This window comes from Anarhichas minor, unplaced genomic scaffold (assembly GCF_050575085.1).
Source record: "Anarhichas minor isolate MPS153535 unplaced genomic scaffold, ASM5057508v1 ptg000011l, whole genome shotgun sequence".
NCBI lineage: Eukaryota > Metazoa > Chordata > Actinopteri > Perciformes > Anarhichadidae > Anarhichas > Anarhichas minor.
The window spans coordinates 16,296,266-16,317,593 of record NW_027466457.1 but is presented as its reverse complement, the minus strand read 5'-3'; the positions used below and the strand labels follow the sequence as shown (position 1 = coordinate 16,317,593).

General features: G+C 43.4%; 1 protein-coding gene across 1 annotated transcript in view; it reads right to left on the bottom strand.

The window, feature by feature from the left end:
- Positions 1-21,232, bottom strand: part of LOC142947824 (metabotropic glutamate receptor 8-like) — a 103,319-nt gene extending 82,087 nt beyond the window's left edge. Inside the window, 4 exon segments of the mRNA XM_076089681.1 lie at positions 16,634-17,202; positions 17,205-17,262; positions 17,265-17,472; positions 20,457-21,232. Coding sequence (XP_075945796.1) covers positions 16,634-17,202; positions 17,205-17,262; positions 17,265-17,297 — 660 coding nt within the window. The 5' untranslated portion in view covers positions 17,298-17,472; positions 20,457-21,232.
- Between the last annotated feature and the right edge of the window lie 96 nt (positions 21,233-21,328).

The following is a 21,328-nucleotide window of genomic DNA, read 5'->3' as shown; positions in this document are numbered from 1 at the left end:
CTAAAATTTGGAACTACGGTTCCCACAATGCTTTGGGAGATATACAGGAAAACAGGAAGTATAATGTTGCCATGGAGTCCGTTAGCGGTCGGCTACAAATCAACCGTTTACTAAGAGGAGTATTTGTTTCAAATGTCACGACGTGGCAAACATGTTTCAGTAAAAAAGAAATGTCAAATCTAAGGGATTCGTCCCAAAAATCTGTGTTAAACAATAACCTTAAATAATCAGTACTGGTCAGATTATAGCTTGGACACTTAAATGTGACAATTTAGATACATAAAAGAAATCAATTGCGGTCCTAAAACTGTCATCCTCCCCATCATCATCCTCCCTTCTTCCTCCTCATTAACGGCTGAGTGAAGTTTAGTATTTCAGTTTATCGGCAGCGTTGAGGTACAACTCTGTCTGCAGAGCAAACACTCAATGCAGCTAATTACTGACCATTCTTTAGAAGACAAAGGGCTCCAGCAGCAGAGATGTAATTGTTCTTGTTTTTAGGGGGGGGGGGGGGGGGGGCTGTGGAGCCTGAGCAGGGTTCTCATTATACTCGTGGGCGAACGCTGAATTTCTGCAGGTTTTATAGGTTTTACAGACGGGGGAAGAAGAGGGAAGAAAATGAGCACCTTTTAGAGAGAAACCAGGAAATGTGAAGAGTGTTAAAGACGAGTTACAGGAAAACTTGTTTCAGTCTGTATTTGTTGTGCATCTCTTCTTGGATCTAAAACAACGCTGAGGCCCCGTTACACAAGTCTGATCCAACAACACAACGCCTCCCAAAGCACTTTAACAGGATTTATGGGATACTTTATGTTCTGATGATATTTGCTCGATTGGTTTTTCTAAAAGCTGGGCTTCGTCTCCACCGGGGTTCTCCACCCTCCATCATTTAGTGATTATCAGGGAAGGGTTTGACGGCCAAACAGCAATAGTGAGGCTGTGAATCCTGCTGGATGGAAACAAGTCGATGCCGTTTATCGTACGGTGGGCACTGATCTACACCACGGAGCGTCTGAGGCTACCTTTAGCGTCTGTATGAGACGTTCCAGGCTTTCAACTAACTCCAAACCCAAACACGACGTCATGGACGTAATTCAAATAGCAAGAAAGACGGCTTAGGGAGGAAACACTTCAAAGTGAAGAAGTTTATCACAAACATTCAACATCAACACATCTGGAGATACGTGGTTTTACCTGGACAGGAAGTGGATGAAAAACTGTCATCTGAGAAGAAACTGGAGCTGTCCGAGAAATGTAGTAAAAAGTACAATATTTACCTCTGAGATGTAGTGAAGTGAAAAGTACAATAATTACGTAGTCGACTGAGGAGTGGAGGAGAGGTAGAAAGTAGAATAAGATGGAAATACTTAAATACTAATTTTAAGGTACTTTAATGGCTGTTGACTTTTTATATTTCATTTCCATCTCTCCTGGACCTTCACCAACAACTCAGTCTCTGAACAGAACCACAAACACTTTTTCATTACTATGATGATAAAAAAAACTTGAAGTTAATGTATTATATATTATATATAAATGTAATTTTCTAGGAGAAAGTGTTGTGTGTGTTTATCGGTTGTTGTTTGTTGCGTCTCTAAAAACAAAGAGCGTGGACATACCACCTGAAACAATTAAAATTAAATAAAAAAACCTCTCCGAGTCCCTCAGTGAAACGACCTCCAGTTTAAAAAGAAATAAATGACTTGTGTGTTGGGCCACATAACACACACATTGTCTGTTCCTTCCTGTTCCGTGAGCGGACTCTTTTCTGCAGCGTCTGCCTGCAGCTCATATGTCACAGGAACGAAGACGTGAATGTCTCCGATGAATAAACCTGATATGAGTCAGTCTGCAGGATTTGCTGAAGGTATAAAAGTGTTGTTTTTTTATCCCAGAGAACAAACTGAAATGCCACTGAAATGCCAGCGCTCCGCTCTCTCTATATTTGGCTCTTAATTTAGCACGTCGAGGGAAAAGCGGTCGGCGGCTCGCCCCTCGTCTCCGTCTCTTAATGATGTGTTTTAAATGAGCGCAGGGTCAGAGGTCGGTTTAGAGGAAAAGGCCACGCAGAGCTGCTCGATCTCTTGCAGACTGTTATTGTGACTCAGGAGGCAGAGGAGCCGAAGCAGGAAGTGACATGGTGTACAGGTAAAGTGCCCTTTAGCAACACACTGATGTGACCGATCGGTGCGTCAGGTCGACGAATTAAAAAGGTATAATACGCCAAAACAATCAGACCAACCTCGCAATTTATATTTTCCTGATTATCTCTAGTTGAACCACAGTCACAGGAGATGCTGCTCTCCGACTGGCTGCTGAAAATCACATGTGCAGCAGGTAACTATAGCAACAGTACTGGTAGTACTTGAAGACAAAGACATGATGCATATATTATTTTTAGATTCAGTGCAACTTTGCCTTCTAGAATATGTAATTATCTTCAGTGTCCACTGCAAATAAACTTCCATAAATCTGCTTTGAAAACGTAGGAAAACGAGATGCGTCTTACAACTGCAGAACTTGCCGAAGAATCTTCACGTTTTTTAAGTTTTCTTCATTATCACAGTCATCCGGTGACATGGGTACTCTGCAAACATGACCTGCTAACAGGGAATTCACACTTTGAATGGTGCCATTTTACCCAGATGTACAGAAAACCTAGGTTTAAACAAACTGGACTACTTTATTGCCTTCGTACAAGCCCTGTAAAGAAACAAGTTAGGTATTAAATGCATTATAAGGTTGAATATCCTGGAAACTATTTGATTTGGCCGCTAAATATTGACTCAAATGTAGATATTTAAAGACCTCCTGTTTCTAAGGCAATTAAAAACTGAATTGGCCTTCTTGGTATAATCCATGTTAAAAGGCGTTCATCACAGAACTATTTGTGACAGGAACGTTTGAAAAGCTCTGATCGCACGCGTTGAGAACCAAGCAAGCTTCAGAGGTATACGACCGAGTGCTGCAGCCACTTGCGGAGCTTTCGCACACGACTGGCAGGTTTTGTCATTTTCTGGTGCGCGCACCTTCACTACGGTGAGCTTGACTGCACTTTAACCCCCCCCCAAAAAAATAGAAGTAAGACAAAAAAATTAATATCAGGATGCAAGGTGTTAATTAGTGAAGCTTTCGAGGTGCTTTGGAAAGAGCGGGGCTAGCCGTTTTGAGCCGTTTCCAGGCTTTATGCTAAGCTAGGCTAACCCCGTCCTGACTGCAGCTCCGTACTCAACACAGACATGATACTGATACCCGCTCATGCTACTCTCTTCCACCAAGTCTCATGAAAACATGGCCAGTAGTTTTTACGTAATCCTGCAGACAAACAGACAACAAACCAAAAACATAAACTGTTCTGAAGTAATTAGAGCATTTGCCAAAATGTGACAACCGTCCTCTTTAAATTAAAATCGTGATTCAGAAAAATAGCATCGACTGCATGTGAACTGCTGGTGAGTTCAGTGTCTGTGTGTGTGTGTGTGTGTGTGTGTGTGTGTGTGTGTGTGTGTGTGTGTGTGTGACAGCGACAGTGTGATGACAGGCAGCAGGTTTACAGCTGATCTGCAGTCAGGCGGGAGGATAGCCCCGGGGACGGTGGGAGGGGGGAGGGGGGAGGAGAGGGGTTAGTAGACCAATCAGCAGCAGGGAGCTGTCAGGACCAATGAGCATCAGCGCTGCAGAGGATGATGGGACAGAGAGCAGATCTGAACCGGGATCAGCAGTGAATCCTCATCACTGAGACGCGTCTAAAATCTAAATCTCAGCTTCCAATTCAAAGTCAGCTCGAGTCTTTAAATGTCAAATCAAAATTAGAAAAGCAAAGAATGATTATTTTAATATCAGATACTCTGAAGATCACAGCCTGAAGACACACTTTCATATTTCTCTCATTATGTTCTTACGATTAGGTTCCAATAGAAGAAGAGCATCACTCTATTTTAGTTTGAATATAAAAATGATTAACAATTTCAAGTTTGGACCAACAGAGGGTAAAAAAATCTTCAACTGCAAAGATTGAGGGTTAAATATAATGTTGTGTTGGTTCAAAATAACAGAAATGCTCTCTATTACCAGAATAACCATCAAATCCACAACAATCTCTGCAAAGTCCATAATAAACGTTTTAGCTAATCCTGAACAGTCTGCAGCCATAACAAGTCAAAAATAACTCTGAGAAGATCTTAATGAAAATGAAAATGTAACCTTTGAAACCTCAAAAAGATCCGGGGTCAACAAATCCAGAACAGTCCTGAAATTAGTTCGTTGAAATTGAAAGTACATTTAAGATTCATGAAAAAAAAGTCAGGGATAAACCTGGAAATACCAATTTGAAAAATAAAAATCCAGAGTAATCCAAAATAAATACGGACAGTCAGAAATAGGCCTTTAAGAGAATTTAGAGAAAATACTGAAAAAAAACATAAAAAGTCTCAGATCAAAATGAAGAATACAGAAGAGTAGCGTTGAAGAAATAACCTTGAACAGTTTTAGATCTCACAAATCCACCACACTGAGATTATCTACAGTTTATAGGGCTGAGTACAATATTTTTGCAGACTCAGTAAAAACATCTAAAACTCGTAATCTCAAACTCAGACGTCGGGTCCCCGTCCCCCCCGGTGGTCCACTTCACGAGCTGAACTCGAGGTGACGGCTGAACGACGGCTCAGTGTCGCCGGGACGGCTGTCAGCGAGCATCACGTCCGGCTAACCAAGCGGGGGAGTACCGCCCCCCCCCCCCACACACACACACACACACATCCCCCCCCCCTCTCCCACTCCCTCCACAGCTTAACCCCAAAATGTCACGACGGCGCTCGGCTGCCGCGAAGAGACGATCTGAGGGAGCCGGTTGACGATAATCTGGAGGAACAACGTCAGCGACGACATGCTGCGACACCGACGTACCCCTGGGGGGGTGGGACGCAACACGTCTTTTCTGTTTTGACCCGGTCCTGCAGCTGGAAAACATCAGGACTCAAGTGTGACTGGTGTTGTGTTCAAGACTGAATGGATCCAGATTTTTAAAATCTGCAAAACTACAACTTCTGTTCAAATGGGACTCGTGGAAAAACAAAAACAGTGCTTTCAGACTTGAGACTTTTAGTTTGTCGACTGCAGAAATAATGTTCACAGATTCTCATCAAGTCACAAAAAAACAACAACTCAGAAAACTGTTGATCTGAGAGAGTCGCTGCAGGTGAATGAACGTCTGGATGGATTGGGTCTGTTTGTGGATTCAGTTCATTCTAAAGACAACAGTCCGTGTGTGTGTCACAATGTTTCTTTGTTAAAGTCACAGGTCATCACAGTGTGTTTGTGTTTGTCCTCAGAGGTGAAGGAAGCCGTCAGATAACCGATTTATGCTTCATCTCGTCAGAGTTTTACTGGACTCGTCCTGTGGTTCTGGTGCAACAGACGAATAATTCAATAACAAGATTATATTATGGATCAAAAACACCCTGAATCCTCTGTACCGAATCCTAAAACGTCAGGAACAGCCGTGAAATGTGAGCGATAACCATAAAAAGCTCAAAATTAACCATACGAAGCAGGAAGAAGAAGTCAAATAAGAAGCTGAAAAGTCAAAGGCCACCTTGATTTTCAAGAATAAACCTAAAAAGTCTCAAGAGTTTCGAGAAAACCTGTGAAAGGGATTTGAAACAACCCTGAAAATATGGAGAAAATCCCCAAATCCTCCAGAATAAAAGTGTGAAATAATTCTCAATTTCCAGAATAACCTTGAAATCACTGGAAAAGTCAAGGCTAATCCGGTAATGCATAGGATAACCATGAAATGTCCAGAATGTCCAGAAGAATGTCCAGAAGTTGCATGAATATAAACCGCGGGGCCGTGATCTAGTTGTGCTTTGATGTTTTATTAAAAGGAAACAAACTGAAATCACTAGCAGGAGTTTGATGAGTGAGATTAAACCGACGCTGAAGGACTCGTCCAGGTTACCTCCTCCTCACAGGAAGAAGAACCGTTTAGCAGGAAGCCGGAGGCACAGAGACTCGATTGGCTGGTCAGGCGGAAAAAAAGCTGTCAAAGGATTGTGTCTGTTGTGGAACTCGTTTTAATCTGTAATCTGTTGCTGTCATTAGTTATCTTCTTCAGTTTTCTAAAGTCACAAACATCGACAGGAAGGAGTCCGATTCTTCTTTCTAAAACAAGACGGAAAGGACCCGAACCTCAAACCAGTCAACGGATTCGTACGATATCTTAAAAAAAGTTACGCCTCATTTTGCGATCCTTTTTTCTACTAAAATCCGGCAACACGTGTCAATTTCCTGCTCGTTACATGGATTCAGTCTTTTCAAAATTAACCGCCACCTTCACAGGAAACTACTCAGTTAGGTTTAGACTACAAAACGACTTTAGGAAAAGATCGTCTTTTGGGTTAGAATAACTCGTGGAAGTGCCGTACGGCGTTTTGGCCGTCGCCATCTTGGAGTTAAGCAACCATATATCGGAAGTGACCGTATTTGGACTGAGGAGGAGTGACATTCTTATTTTGTGTACCTTATTTCCTTTACTCAACTTGTTTCCTTTCATATCTTCTCAAAGTGTATCCTTCCCTCTCTCCTCATCTCATTTCGTTTCCTTTCTTCTGCTCGTTTCCTTTCCCCTCCTTGTCGTCTGAATCTTTCAGCAGATGAACAGATAATAAAAATGGCAGCCGTGCACGCTGAATCAAAAAACTGCTGACACTCTCATTCAGGCGTGACGGCGAGCAGCAGAGAGGAAGCGACGAGTGTGGGAGTGCAGAGGAAACAAACGAAGCATGAAGTGTGTCCAGAGACAGAAGAAGAGGAAGCAGAAGAAGAAGAAGAAGAAGAAGAAGCAGAAGCAGAAGAAGAAGAAGCAGAAGAAGAATACTCCTCTGACCAACTCATTCAGGCAGAAAACGATTCGCATCTACAGCCCAATAAATGTCAGGTTACCCGTCTGCGCTCGTCAGCGTTGCTTCCCGCTGTGACTCATCAGCGACGCCCCTCACAACATGTCAGAGAGGAGGAGAGCGGGGCCCTAAGGCTGACCTGGAAAAACCAGGGAGCAGAGAGCAAACAAACACTCCACCACGTAGAAGCCGCTGAGCAAGGCACCTCTCCTCCAAACTGCTGCAGGAGAATCATAAGCTTCCAACTACAGAAATGTTTTGTCCTCAGGTTGATGCTTTCTCATAAATTTCCTCATTTATCGTTTATCATAAACATCTGCTGCAGGTTGTTCCGGTCAAATACTGAGTCATATTCAAATATCCAGTGTGACTCAAAGTCTTCCTGTTGTTGTTTCTTTGAATAAATCTGAATATTTCACTCCGGACCAACCAACATGTCAACATCCCTCGAGCCATGCTGCTAGCCTGGGGGGGGGGGGGGGGGGGGGGAGGTTTTTAATTTAGGAGAGATTGGACTAAGGCGGTCATAGCACATGTGTACTGTTGCCACGGTAACGCTTCACTCACATCATCATCATCCTCATCATCGCTGACAGCATTACTCTCAGTGTTAGCGAGCAACAAAAGAGAAGACAATCCAAAGAAAATCCAAACCGGAGAGAAGCTCAGAATGTTGAAGAATATGAAACGTGAATTCAACCCATCCATAACAAATACGCACAAGCAGAAGATGTGGCAAAGAATCGACGAGAGAAAACATGCTGTTAAAACAAAACGTAGATGAAAGAAAGAAAAAATAATTTCTCTAAAACATACGTTGAGCTTCAAGACGCTGGTCTTGCCTTCAACGTTTGTTTGTGTGGACATTAGCATGCTAACATGCTAACATGCTCACAATGAAAATGCCTAAAATTCCTAATGCCGAGGTACAATGTTTAACCACGTTCATCGTCTTCGTTCAGCGTATTAGAGCCAGCCGGGAACCTCCAGTTCCAACAAGTGAAGGCAACACTGAGGAGCATTAAAGGGCGAGGAGAAGCTCTGCGCCACTTTTAAATACCCGGAGTGGCTTTAAAGACGTCATTATCGGTTTCAAAGAACGACAGCATCAGTCGCTTCCGTAACTTACCCTGAAAAAGACACCATCCCATTATTTGGATCGCCGTCTGCAGTCATACCTCAAACAGCAGGTCAAAAAGGTCAACATCTCCCCCAGCGGCTGCTGTGACTCACAGCGGAGGGTTTCTCCCCTCTAAGCTCGTCATCAACCAAATCCAATACAACAGTTTGAGGAGGTTGGGATGGGTGGGTGGGGGGGGCTCAATTACTCTCGTTACGTAACGCCTTTAGGGCGCCGCTGTCCATCAATCAGGAGCTGAGTCAGTTATCGCAGAAAGGCGAAACCTCCGTCTGAAACAAGCTGCAGCTGCTGCTGTCGAGATGAGACGATGAGAGCTTGGTGAATTTAATTCAGCTTTTTGCAGGTATAACGTATAATCTCGAGCTGATTGCCTGAGTACATCGCCGCTTGTTTTTGAGTTTGGATGAAGTGTGTTTTATGACTCTTCACAGCCCATTGGTCACCGGTTGTTAGTTGTTTCTTTTACTGTTGTGTATAGAGAGTTAGCCTACCGCTAACAGCTAAAGGAACTAACAGTTCACACACTGCTGAGTACCTCTCTGCAAAAACAACCAGACTCTACATGCTGAGGTCAGGAGCGACACGAAACCTTATGACAAGTGAAAAAGATTTGTTGAAAGGGGTTTCTGTTATTTTGTCCATTTCCCTCGTCTGTTGGTAATGAAACCAGCTGATGCTGATCTGCAGCGGTCACGCTGACTCCACAGCGGTGTGAAATTTCAGATTATTATACGAGCTCCACTCTGAGCTTTTTTTTTATGGGTCAGATATCTTCACCTTGTGGCACGACGACGAAGTTTGCATCAAGTTTTACATCATCAAGTCCAAGTCAAGTCTGAAGTCACTTCAAAAACAGGTTTGAGTCCAGTTTCAGGTCATAGGAGACAAACAAGTCTCAAGTCCTTTTGAGAGTCTGAGTCGAGGCTCAACTCAAGGTTGAATTGTGTTTGAGATTTTCATTTTGAAGTATTTGTACAATACAATAATAAACAGTACAATCAAATATTACTGTGTACTCTCCAGATTACTACATTGGTAAGTATGTTTGTAGGTGTCTCACACACACACACACACTTGTCTGGTTATGGTCTGACAGTTTTTCCAATAAGAGAGCAGGTTATTGAAAACTGGATGGATTACAAATTGAGGCCATCAAAATGAGCATAAAGCACAAAAAGCTTTATTAACACCAACAAAAAACAACAATGAGGGCGATGGCTTCAGACAGCTTAACGAGGTCGTTATTATCAGGCGCTCTAATGAATTGCTGCTACAATGAGCAAATTCCCCTTGATTAAAAACCATTATCCACCCTGTCCTCCATCTTTTCAGAGCAATCAGGTAATCGAGACAGATCAGCCGGCGGACGCCTCCAGCTTACAATCATTAAATGAAGGTGGAGCGGTTTCACTCACACATTCATTTAGGACGCTGATATGATACGAGGTTGCTGATTGGATGTGATGCTGCCGCTCGGACTGAGATGTTCAGGTCACACTGTCGGTTAATGAGACATACAGGTCAGACTGGCTGTCTGTGATTGGCTGTGGGACCCGCATTCACATCACATGCCACTGGTTGACAGGTAGGATCAGATCCAAGAGTTTTTGCAAGTTGTGGTGTACCATCGAGACCCAACCATGTTTCGCCTCTCTTTAGCTCCCTTACAGCACCAACGGTAGATGAGAAATGGAGTCAACAAAGCGATCGGAAATCACCAGAACATGGTCCAACAAAAAGACCACGTAAGCACAAAAGAAAAAAAATTTGAGGTGTGTCTATAGTTTGTATGTTCCACATGTTAATGTCATGCAGTGTGGGACTTGCACTGGTCTGGTTCATGACTTGGTTTCAACCCCTCAAACTCTTGGTCTTGTCTCGGTTTCAGTACGCTCTTGTCTTTGTCATGACTTTGGTCTCGGTTGACTTGGTCTTGACTACAACACTGATCTTCCGTATTTGCATAACGAGTCCAAGTCAAGCAAAATGTATTTGAAACTATTGTCATGTCAATGGAGTCAAGCGTCCATCATTTTGAGACGAACCAAGTCTTCAGTAACGAAGACATGGCTCAAGTAATCGGAGACTTGTCCAAATCAAGTCTTGGGTCATTCGAGACGATTTCAAGTTTCAAGTCACTGGAGTCTCAACTCAGCGTCTGAGGCTACAAAGCTTTAGGAAAGCACTTCTTAAAAAGGAAACAAACGATGCATCAACGCTCGAGAAAAACAGACATTTACCTCACACATTAGTTCATCTTCTGTACCTCAACTACTTCTCCTGTCTGTACGCGGCATGTGTTGCACTTTAAGCTTCAAAAAGGTTCATAAAATCAACGCCTTCACCAGAGCTACAGTCTTTTCTTTTGTCCCACAGATGATGCGTTTATTCCGACACATGAACCATCTGCTGCTCGCGTTAGCGCGGATCGGTGTGATTTCAGGAGGCAACGCTTCAGAGAGTGAAGACCCACCTCAACGTTCACACGTCTTCAGACTGCGCAGAGATCAGCTGCCTGAAAACTAGGTGAAACATTTCTGGAGAGCTTTCTCTCAGACTCGCACCACAGGACTCACATATGGAAGAATTTCTCAACCTGGAAAACGTTTTGTATCATCAGGCATGAAATATAATGTCAGTTTTGGGGGCAAGGGGGGTTTGCTGATCGTCATCACCCCCATTCTGTCAAATCAGAGGGAGTCAGAGAAAGAAAAACAGGGAAACAAAGAATCAGTGACTGGAATGATGCGGAGCCGCAGGAGGTAACAAATGCTTCACATTGTCTTTTTGGGAAGTCTTTCAAGAATGCAGGAATCACTGAGCTGTCGTCAGCATCTGATCGGGTTTCAGTGACGTGAACCTGCTCACACAGCTGTGGACTACTATGAATCTCACTCTACTGCCAGTTTATTAGGTACACCTGGCTAAAAACATGCAACCAGTACATAAATGTTGTTTGTTGTTGCTTTGGTGGTGGAATGTAACTAAGTATTCAAGTACTGTACTCAAGTACAAATTCCAGGTACTTGTACTTTACTTGACCGTTTCCAATTCATGCTATTCTCCACAACATCTCAGAGGTAAATATTGTACTTTTTACTACATTTGTATGACAGCTTTAGTTTCTTATCAGATGACAGTCTGCATCCCCTTCCTGTCCAGGTAAAACCACGTATCTCCAGATGTGTGATAAACTGAAGGATGAAGTGTTCCTTTATGTGTTGGTGTTGAATGTTTGTGACAAACTGAAGGATGAAGTGTTTCTTTATGTGTTGATGATGAATGTTTGTGATAAACTGAAGGATGAAGTGTTCCTTTATGTGTTGATGATGAATGTTTGTGATAAACTGAAGGATGAAGTGTTCCTTTATGTGTTGATGTTGAATGTTTGTGACAAACTGAAGGATGAAGTGTTTCTTTATGTGTTGATGATGAATGTTTGTGATAAACTGAAGGATGAAGTGTTCCTTTATGTGTTGATGTTGAATGTTTGTGATAAACTGAAGGATGAAGTGTTCCTTTATGTGTTGATGTTGAATGTTTGTGATAAACTGAAGGATGAAGTGTTCCTTTATGTGTTGATGTTGAATGTTTGTGATAAACTGAAGGATGAAGTGTTCCTTTATGTGTTGATGATGAATGTTTGTGATAAACTGAAGGATGAAGTGTTCCTTTATGTGTTGATGATGAATGTTTGTGATAAACTGAAGGATGAAGTGTTCCTTTATGTGTTGATGATGAATGTTTGTGATAAACTGAAGGATGAAGTGTTCCTTTATGTGTTGATGATGAATGTTTGTGATAAACTGAAGGATGAAGTGTTCCTTTATGTGTTGATGTTGAATGTTTGTGATAAACTGAAGGATGAAGTGTTCCTTTATGTGTTGATGTTGAATGTTTGTGATAAACTGAAGGATGAAGTGTTCCTTTATGTGTTGATGTTGAATGTTTGTGATAAACTGAAGGATGAAGTGTTCCTTTATGTGTTGATAAAATCCTCCTACTTCAGCTAAATAAACTCTTTAAAAAGCCTCTTGGATCAGCTGGAAAATGCATCGTCACAAAGCTGAAAACAGGCTGTTTGTTCTTTTCAGAGATAAGTGGTTCTCACAGGACAGAGACGCTACAAACATATGATGATCTTATAGAATATGATGCATTGATGTAGATTAAACAAACCAACAGGATATAAAGGAGTTAAAATGCAAGATAGACATTACTGCAGCAGGAATATTAATCCAGAACATATGATACTATAGTGAAACACTGACGGGGAACATTTTACTGCACATCAATATTTGAAGTACATTTTGTTGGTAATACTTTAATACTTTTACTTCAGTAAGGTTTTGAATCCAGGACTCTTACTTGTAGTGGAGTATTTTTCATACTATAGTACTGGTACTGCAGTAAAAGATCCGAGTAGTACTTCCACCACCGGAAACACCTCTGATTCTGACCGACAGTGATACTTCTCTTCCTCTACGCTGTGAGGCAGCCGAGTGCTCATCCTCCCTCTGATCGTTTATGTGGAACGATGTGGGAAGAAGGTTCCCTCTGTTTTCATTCCTCCCTCTGTTATTCTCTCACCTCTCTCATTTTTGGGCCGAGCCTCCAGCGAGCTCACAAACAGAGACTCTGTGGTTTCTCTCTCTCTCCCACGCAGAGATGGAAATATATAACGCAGCGGTGGCAGCGACCGTCGCAGCAGAGCGTCCTCCTCCTGGAGACCGAGGCCGGGCTGCGTGATGCTGTGTGAAATGGGTGTGCAAATATTATGCAAATACACGGAGAGTATATCACAGCTTCGGATGGAGGATCTCACCTCTGACACCTTCAGAGAACGAGTTTCATCAACAGCAAAAAAGCGCTCCTCTGAATCAGGACAGAAACTGAGGATGTATCTATTCTTAGAGCTGGGATAGATATATATATATATATATATATATATTATTGTTTATTGAGTAATGACGGGTACTAGTAATATCTCACTTAAAAAAGACAGTGGTTAAGTAACTACATGCAAGTACATTTATTCAAGTGGTGTACTTAAAGGGCGGCTCCATTATCATTAATATTATTTATTTTACGGTTTTTATATCATTCAGTGGTGGTACTAATGTATTTGATTCAGAGCATATTCACATTTTGGTAGAAGTACGTATGATTTAGCATCAAAATACAATTTTCCAAACTATTCTAAAAATGTTTTGACCTGATGTAGGTTTCTGCATGATGACAGTGCTACATATATGTATTTATATGCTTATATATAGTCAGTGTATTACCTGCAGTAGATGGCGCTTGGACCGATAGAGGCAGTGGTAGACCAGCAACTCCCGTGTTCTGCTCGGTAATGTTACTATTTTTGTCAATGGGGTCTTGTGGCTTTAAAGAGTGAAATAACAGCGTCAGAAAGGGCTGCCTGACAGCGAGGTGAAGCAGTTCAAATGTTCCAAACATGGCGCACAGTGAAACTGATATAGATCTTTTTTTAAATTTTTTTTTTAAAGGCTACAATACGTTTTTCCACAGCAGCTTTATCTTGCCATCACAGCGCTTTCTGACGGGGAACTGAAGCTGTTATATCACTCTCTTCAAAGCCACCAGACTAAAATAGTCATTTTTACCTCGCAGAAACACAGGAGTTTAAAAAACTCGGAAAAAGAGCGCAGATGGAACCGCCCTTCAAGTTCAATTTTAAGATACTTGTACTTACACTTTTATTCTACTACATTTCAGAGGTAAATATTGTACTTCATACTCCAGTACGTTTGAAGCTAAAGTTGATTTTCAGGTGAATATGATTCTGTGTTATTGATTTAACTCAGCAAATGTATGCAAAGTGTTTAGCATTAGCTTCACCGAAAAGGACTTCTGATACTTTGACTGAGAACACTTTTACTTGTAGTACAATACATAAAATAACTGCCGTTTTCTGCCTCATGGAGTACTTTCTGTAAGAACAATAACTTTTATAGACATTTTCAATGCAGAGCTTTTACTTGTGGCGAGATGTTCATATTGCAATAAAGCACAAGTTAACCACTGAAACTCTTGACCTTGCTGACCTCCGGTGGTTAAGCTTCTCACCTCGCTGCAGTGATGTACAGGTGTACTCCAGGACCCTGTGACATCACTGGTGGGTGTGGTTACAGGTGCAACGACGCCCACTGACCACACACACACGTCGATGCTGTGGCTACACCCAGTGAGTTTGCACGTCTGCGTCTAGAAAACTTTAATTGAAATGGCGGAGTCTTGAGTTTAAATGTTAACGACTACAAACCAAACTCCTGCAGTCCGTCCCAATGATCCGTCAGGCTGCAGCTGAAGGTTGTGACGGCGCTGGTGAGCGGCAGCAGGGTGAGGAAACCTCTGCATCAGCAAAATCTGGCTCCCCCCCTCCCCCTCCCCGAGGCCTCTCCAGCTAATTTTAGCTAAGTGATGTTGTGGGGCCTGTTCTGTTCTCATTAAGCCGGCCGGGGTGCAACACACACACACACACGAATCACACAGCTCATCGCTAATTTAGCGCAGTGGAATTTGTTTTCTGTCACGGCAACAGCTGCGATCTTTTCTTTTTTTTATGTCTACGAGGAAACAACATACGTCTGAAAACGTTATCCGCGCTGCATCCAGCTCCGAGGGAGGATGACGATGACGAAGAGCTGGAGACTGAACATGCTTCCTCCACGACGGAGAAACATTTATTCAAGTTTATTGTCTGCCAGCAGGTCTCCCTGACTCTTCACCTAAACAATATAGAGGAAGAATAAGTCATCATAAAATACCTTCCTTCACTTTATGACAGACTAGTTGTACTGTGTTTAAAAAACAGAGGATCCTCATGATCAAATACAAGACACACACAAATAAAGACCTTCTGCTCTGCTCAGTTCAGCTAACAAATAATAACAACCATCGGCTAAGTTGCAGTATGATTGATATGATAACTGTTTGATTTTTCTTAATTGTAACCTCGGTGACAAGTCTGTTAACCAAAACCAAATTATATTCAGTATCGGATTTTGGTAGGAAAACTAGTTCATGCAAATCAAGTTCAGGTCTGTGGCGGAAATCGGGCGTCAAATCGTTTCATTCAGTTCAAAGATTCGTGGTCACCGATTGTGTGTGAAAGACCTTTAGCGTGGACTGACAAACAGGTTTTTAGAAGGCACAGGCAAACTGCTTTGACGCCTCTACTCCGACCTCGTTTCATGAAACATGTCAAAATGAGGGGTAATGAGCTCATGTTGCAACAGGCAACTTTGATTGAACGGACCTTTAATCAATAATGAGGCAGGTGAGGTCGGCCTGTTTATGGAATTGTGTTTAAAGAAATCCCTCGGGACATGTTTAACTCTTATAATTAAATCTGCTTCTTCTACCTCGTTAAAAATCCTGAATCTGGAATCAATTTTAACTGCTGGACACAAGATGTCTCCGACTTCTCAGTAGAAGTGACCTGGAAGCGTAACGTCTCCACATCAAACTTCTGCAAGTTTCATGCCGGACAAACGACCGGCTTCCAAACACAAAATCCAGGTGAGAACTCTCCCGCGTCAACAGATGAATGTGAAAACAGACTCTGCACACTGAAGCTCAAACATCCAAGTGAAGTAAAACACATTTTGAGGCGAAGAGCGACTTTAAATTCAACCAAATTAAACATTTCCCTTTCGGCTCAGAAAATCAGCAGTTGTAGTGAAAATTGTCATTTTAAAAAGGAACGCTCCATAACTCAAACCCGTTTTCTGAGCTACAAGTTAACAGACAAAAAGGTCACGGCACCTTTTCTACGGATGACAGCCGACGGGCGGCTTGTTCATGTTGTGTGAGAGCGTCACCTCCAAAGAAAAAAACGTTTTCACTTGAGCAGCTTCAGGATTGTTTTTAAATCAACACCAGATTTATGCTGACGGAGAAAACAAACAGTGGTCCTCTCACTCTGATAAATAAAGATATAACACCATGTCTGGGTTAAAACCGCTCGTTTCTTCTCCACATCTGCTGCAGCAGAAGTAACAGGAGGTTGTCACGTGGTGACAGTAGAACGTTTTTTTAAAAAGGCACAGTCCCAGAGTGAGGATTCTCTCCCTCTCCCTTTGCAGCTTAAAGGGACAGTTCACCCCAAAATCAAAAATACATAATTGTTTCCTCTGACCTGCAGAGCTGTTTATCAATCGAGATTGTTTTGGTTTGAGTTGCCGAGTGTCGGAGGTCTGCCTTTTATCTAATAAAATGGAACTATGGCACTCGGCTTGTGGTGCCATCTAGTTCCATTATAACAGAGAGAAGGAAAAATAATATGTCAAACACTCACAATCTAGATTCATTAAAATAACTTCAGCTTTCAGGAAAAATATACATTTTTTTAGGGTCAACTGCCCCTTTGAAAGACAAACTTCCTGTGTGACAATCTTATCTTGAGACGGACTAGACTCTCCTGATTGGGTGCAACATGATTTGCAAGAGACGCGACACATTCCGGACTCATTGGATCCAACAAGAGTAGAAAAAGAAAGATTTGTTTGCAGTACGGGAGCAACCGCACCGATTCAACAGTCATCTGGCGGCGTTCTCTTACCTTGAACAGTCGCAGGATGTTGGCCACCATGATCGACACGGAGCTGGCCGACGCCCCGATGACGCCCACCACTTTATCCGGCTTGGCGAAGATGGGCGGGTCTCCGTTGGCGCAGCGGACGTCGGAGCCGTCCCTCTCGATGAGCGCCTGCACAAAGGTGAGCGACTGCTCCAGGGCGTAGGTGTCGCGCGAACACGTGTCCAGGATGCGCGCGCCGAGCGTCACGTTGGGCAGCAGCTCCGGGTCCTTGTTGATGAGGTCGATGGCAAACAGCATGGCCTCCAGCCGGTGGATGCCCTTCTCTTTCTTCAGCTCGCCGCAGGGGACGCCCCTCTCGCCGCGAGCGTGCACAGGGAACAAGCCGCCCAGGATGACATCACCATCCAGGCGGATGGAGTGGCCGAAGTCTGGCAGGGTCTGCTGGGAGTCAGCCAGCACGCCGGGCTTCTGGGCGGCAGCGGTGGCTGAGCCGAGCAGCCAGCAGCTCTTCAGCATCAGCAGGGAGAGGACGCAGTGGCCCGTGACACCCGGGGGCTTCAGGCCCCTCGCCATTTTCCTGTGAGTCGAGCTGCGGGGAGAGGGAGCGGTGGTGTGATCGCACAATCAGCAGGTAGGTGGCGCCGGTTGCTGGGGTGGTGTGGAAGAACGGGACAAGCCAGACCATGGGGGTCCCCCCGTCACCCCAGGGCAGGGTCAACCACGGCGGGCGGTCCCACCTACGAACACTGACCCAGGTGTTGTCCTGCGGTACAGGTTCCCGTGTCGGACATGGCGGTCTGCAGACGAGGAGACGGAGCTTGGCAGTCTCAGCGGCTCCAGTTTCACATTCTTCCTGAAACCTGTTGGGAGATCCAGACCGGGGAGGAAACAATCAATATGTGATCAATAAACCAGAGAATATAAGCATTTCAGGGTCTCCAGCATTCTGTTTTATACGCTTCCATTCAAACATGGCATGTATGGATCATATTAATGTTGACTGTGAGGTCATTTTCTTTTACTTACCTTAAGATGTTTGACGTTTCTACCCAAACTTTGATTAATTTCCGTTGAAATATTTCTCATAAAGTCACACGTTTCATCTTCTAATTTAACTTGAACACAAACAAAAGTTGAATCAACAGTTTATGGTGGAACTACCTTCTTCTTCTTTTTTTAGCTGCTTGTTTCCTGGCTTCATGTTCGACTCCTCAATCAAGACACATCATCAGTTAAAATGGCCTCTTATGCTCTACAAGCAGGAAGTGGAACAGACCAACTGTCTCTGATTGGGAGGGGGGGGGGGGGGGTTCCAACACCTGGAATAAATCGGATGGTTTGGCACCTCTTGTATCGATCATGGAGACAGGTGTTAAAACTTTGTGCTCTTTTTCTCTGTATTGAGTGTTATACTGTTATGCAATTTTTCTTTTTTGCAACAGAAAAATCCAAAGAATATGTTATATATTTACACCACATTTGGTGCAGACATTCATGGTTCCCAGAGGATGAATTCTATTAACTTTGGTGATCCTTTGACTTTTCCTCTAGCGCCACCGGCAGGTCAAAGTTTTCCCTTGTCTTGTGAAATATCTCAACATCTAAAGGATTGGCACCACATTTGGTGGAGACATTCATGTTCCCCAGAGGATAGATTCTATTAAATGTGGTGATCCTCTGACTTTCCCTCTAGCGCCACCAGCAAGTCAACATTTCCCCTTGTAATGTGAAATATCTCAACATATACTTGATGGATTGGCACCAACTTTGGTAGAGACATTCATGTTCCCCAGAGGATGAATTCTATTAACCTTGGTGATCCTAGGACCTTTCCTCTAGCGCCACCAGCAAGTCAAAAATGTCCCTTGTCATGTGAAATATCTCAACATCTACTTGAAGGATTGGCACCACATTTGGTGGAGACATTCATGTTCCCCAGAGGATATATTCTATTAAATTTGGTGATCCCCTGACTTTCCCTCTAGCGCCACCTGCAGGTCAACATTTCCCCTTTTCTTGTGCAATATCTCAACATCTACTTGATGGACTGGCACCACATTTGGTAGAGACATTCATGTTCCCCAGAGGATGATTTCTATTAAATCCGGGGAATTGCAACTTCCTTGTCCATCGCATGATGCCAAAAGAAAAAAATAAATCCCCCATAGACTTACATTGTGAAAGAGACAGCGGATTTTTATTTTTATTTTATTTAGGTTAATCAACTTCCCAGTATGAGCACATAGTCGTTATTTAAAACATGATGTCCTAAAAGTTGTACAATGCACTAATAGAGTTATAATGAACTCCTATTTGTGTGAATGAGCCCGAGACAGAGCGGCTGGGAGGCGGGGTTAATGGAAACGATAGAGCGCTGACACTATGGGCCCATCAATGTGGAAGATCTGGGTAGTTTCATACCCAGAAGACAAACTTTTTTCCGGCTTCATGCACCACTGAGTGACTTTCACAGGAATGCTGTTTCCTCCAGTGGCCAATCAGCAGTCCCCTGCAGTAAGTAATCCCATCAGACTTAACCTCTTGGCAACTTGTTCTGTTGATTAAATCTTATCCACTCTAGTTATGCACTTAGACATGCACCATATTAGAGTTTAAAGGTGTATTAAATTAAAGAATTGAAATTAAAAGCAGCATATAGCAGAAATGAGGGCACACAAATCAACAACAGTTTAGTGGTGTTGCGTAGATGAAAACTACATTTTTAATTGGCCAAGTGTTTGTGCACGTAGAAGGATTTTGCATCTCTCTCATTGTACTTAAAACAAAAATAGAGCACTGAAGAAAAAACTGTGTAAACAAAGAACCTGTGCTTTTGGTCGTTAATTACGGTGCCACCAAGCAGCAGATTGGAGTCCTATTTCTTGGGAAGCTCTGGCACATCATTTCCTGTTTTTTGGCCAAATTTCATGTTTTATTTTTATTATTATAACAAGATTACAAGGTGGTGGAACAAACCTTGGTGCTGCTTATTTTTGATTTTATTTTTGAAGTTGTTTTGTTGAGCCATCCTTGTCCCTGACCTCAGTGACTAACTGGAGCCAAAAGAAACATCATAATCATCAGTCTGGTATCTACATACTTTTGGCCATGTAGTCTATTTAAACAGAGGGTTACATTGTGAGTTTCTTTCTTATCTCATCTTTTTCATACTTTCTTCTCCCCACATACATCTCAAATCTAAAATATGATTTATCACACACACACACACACACACACACACACACACACACACACACACACACACACACACACACACACACACACACACAGGCAAACACATGTATAATATATGCCTCGTGCTACACTCCACGTTTACACACGCGCTGAATAAAATAAAATGCGTAGCCTACACTACGATCTCAAGCACAACTGCGCGCACACGGGCACGAATACATCCCACCCTCATGAGTGCGCGCTAACACAAACGTTCGGTTCAGTTTCTTAAACACACGCGCGCACGAGCGAAACAGCGCGAGCTCAAGTTACATTCCAGCAGAATCAGCTGATGTCAGAAATGATTAATCTGATCTGAAACCAGGCGAAACACACGACACACGTACAGCAGTCTGAGTGCCTCGTTATTGATTTACAGGCGACTGGTCAACGAACTAATTGATTGATTGATTTTACTGGTTGATTGACAAAATAATAATCTGCACTATGTCACAGTGAGAGCTCGTATACAACATAGTCCCATCCCAATAAACCAAGAACAACGCAGATAAATAAACTGTTTTAATAATCTGCAGTCAGCTCTTTAATTGATCATTGATTGGTTGATTGATCCTGTGAATTGTGAATGCTGCGTGATGTGTTCAGGTACCTTTTTTGTTTCCTCTCTGCAGAAGAAGCAGGTGTTTCCTCCCTCGGTGTCACAGGTCAGAGAAATGTTTTCTGTCTCCAGCTGTTTGTCACATCACACGAACATTTCTCTCTGAATTCCTCCGCCCGGAACTCGATCGGGCTCCGCATCAGCACCCATCAACCAAAAAATAGATTTTAAAAAATACAAATGTATTTAAAATCCACTTTTTTTTCTGTCCCCGCTAGTTGGAGATCACGATCCGGAATGAGAAGCGGTAAATTCCTCTGAACTGCAGGTTTTAACTGACGCTCCGGATTCACCTGCAGGTGTCGGTTCGACTCCGCCCGCCGCCCAGCCGGGGGGGTGATGCTCCGGATCCCGGGTTCCTCTCCTCGCACAGACCGCACTGGTCGCTCTCAGATCAGTGCGCCAGACTGGTCGCTGCACGGCAGAGACATCTTCACATCAGGGTCGGGATGTTACAGAGGACCGAAGTCACGGACGCGCTTCTTTTCTTTTTCTCCGCTTCTCGCAGCTCTCCGAAGTGCGCGGTGCGGTGCGGTGCGGTGCGGCGCGGCTGTCCTGCGTCACAGGAAACACGGAAGGCTCTCGCGCTCATCACACCACCCGAGTCCAGGCTGATGGGGAGTCTGAGGGTCGCATCCAAGTTCCCCCGGGTGACAGAGCCGGTCTCGGGGTCCTAGGGTGGGATGATCCAGGTCCTGATGGAGAGGAAAGTGCGTCCTATAGGAGAAAGCGCGCGCGCGTGTGTGTGTGTGTGTGTGTGTGTGTGTGTGTGTGTGTGTGCGGCTCGCGCAGAGACAGATGAAGTTAATGAGCTTGATCACGCAGTGTGTCAGAGAGAGAGAGGCTGCATGCTGAGAGGTGAA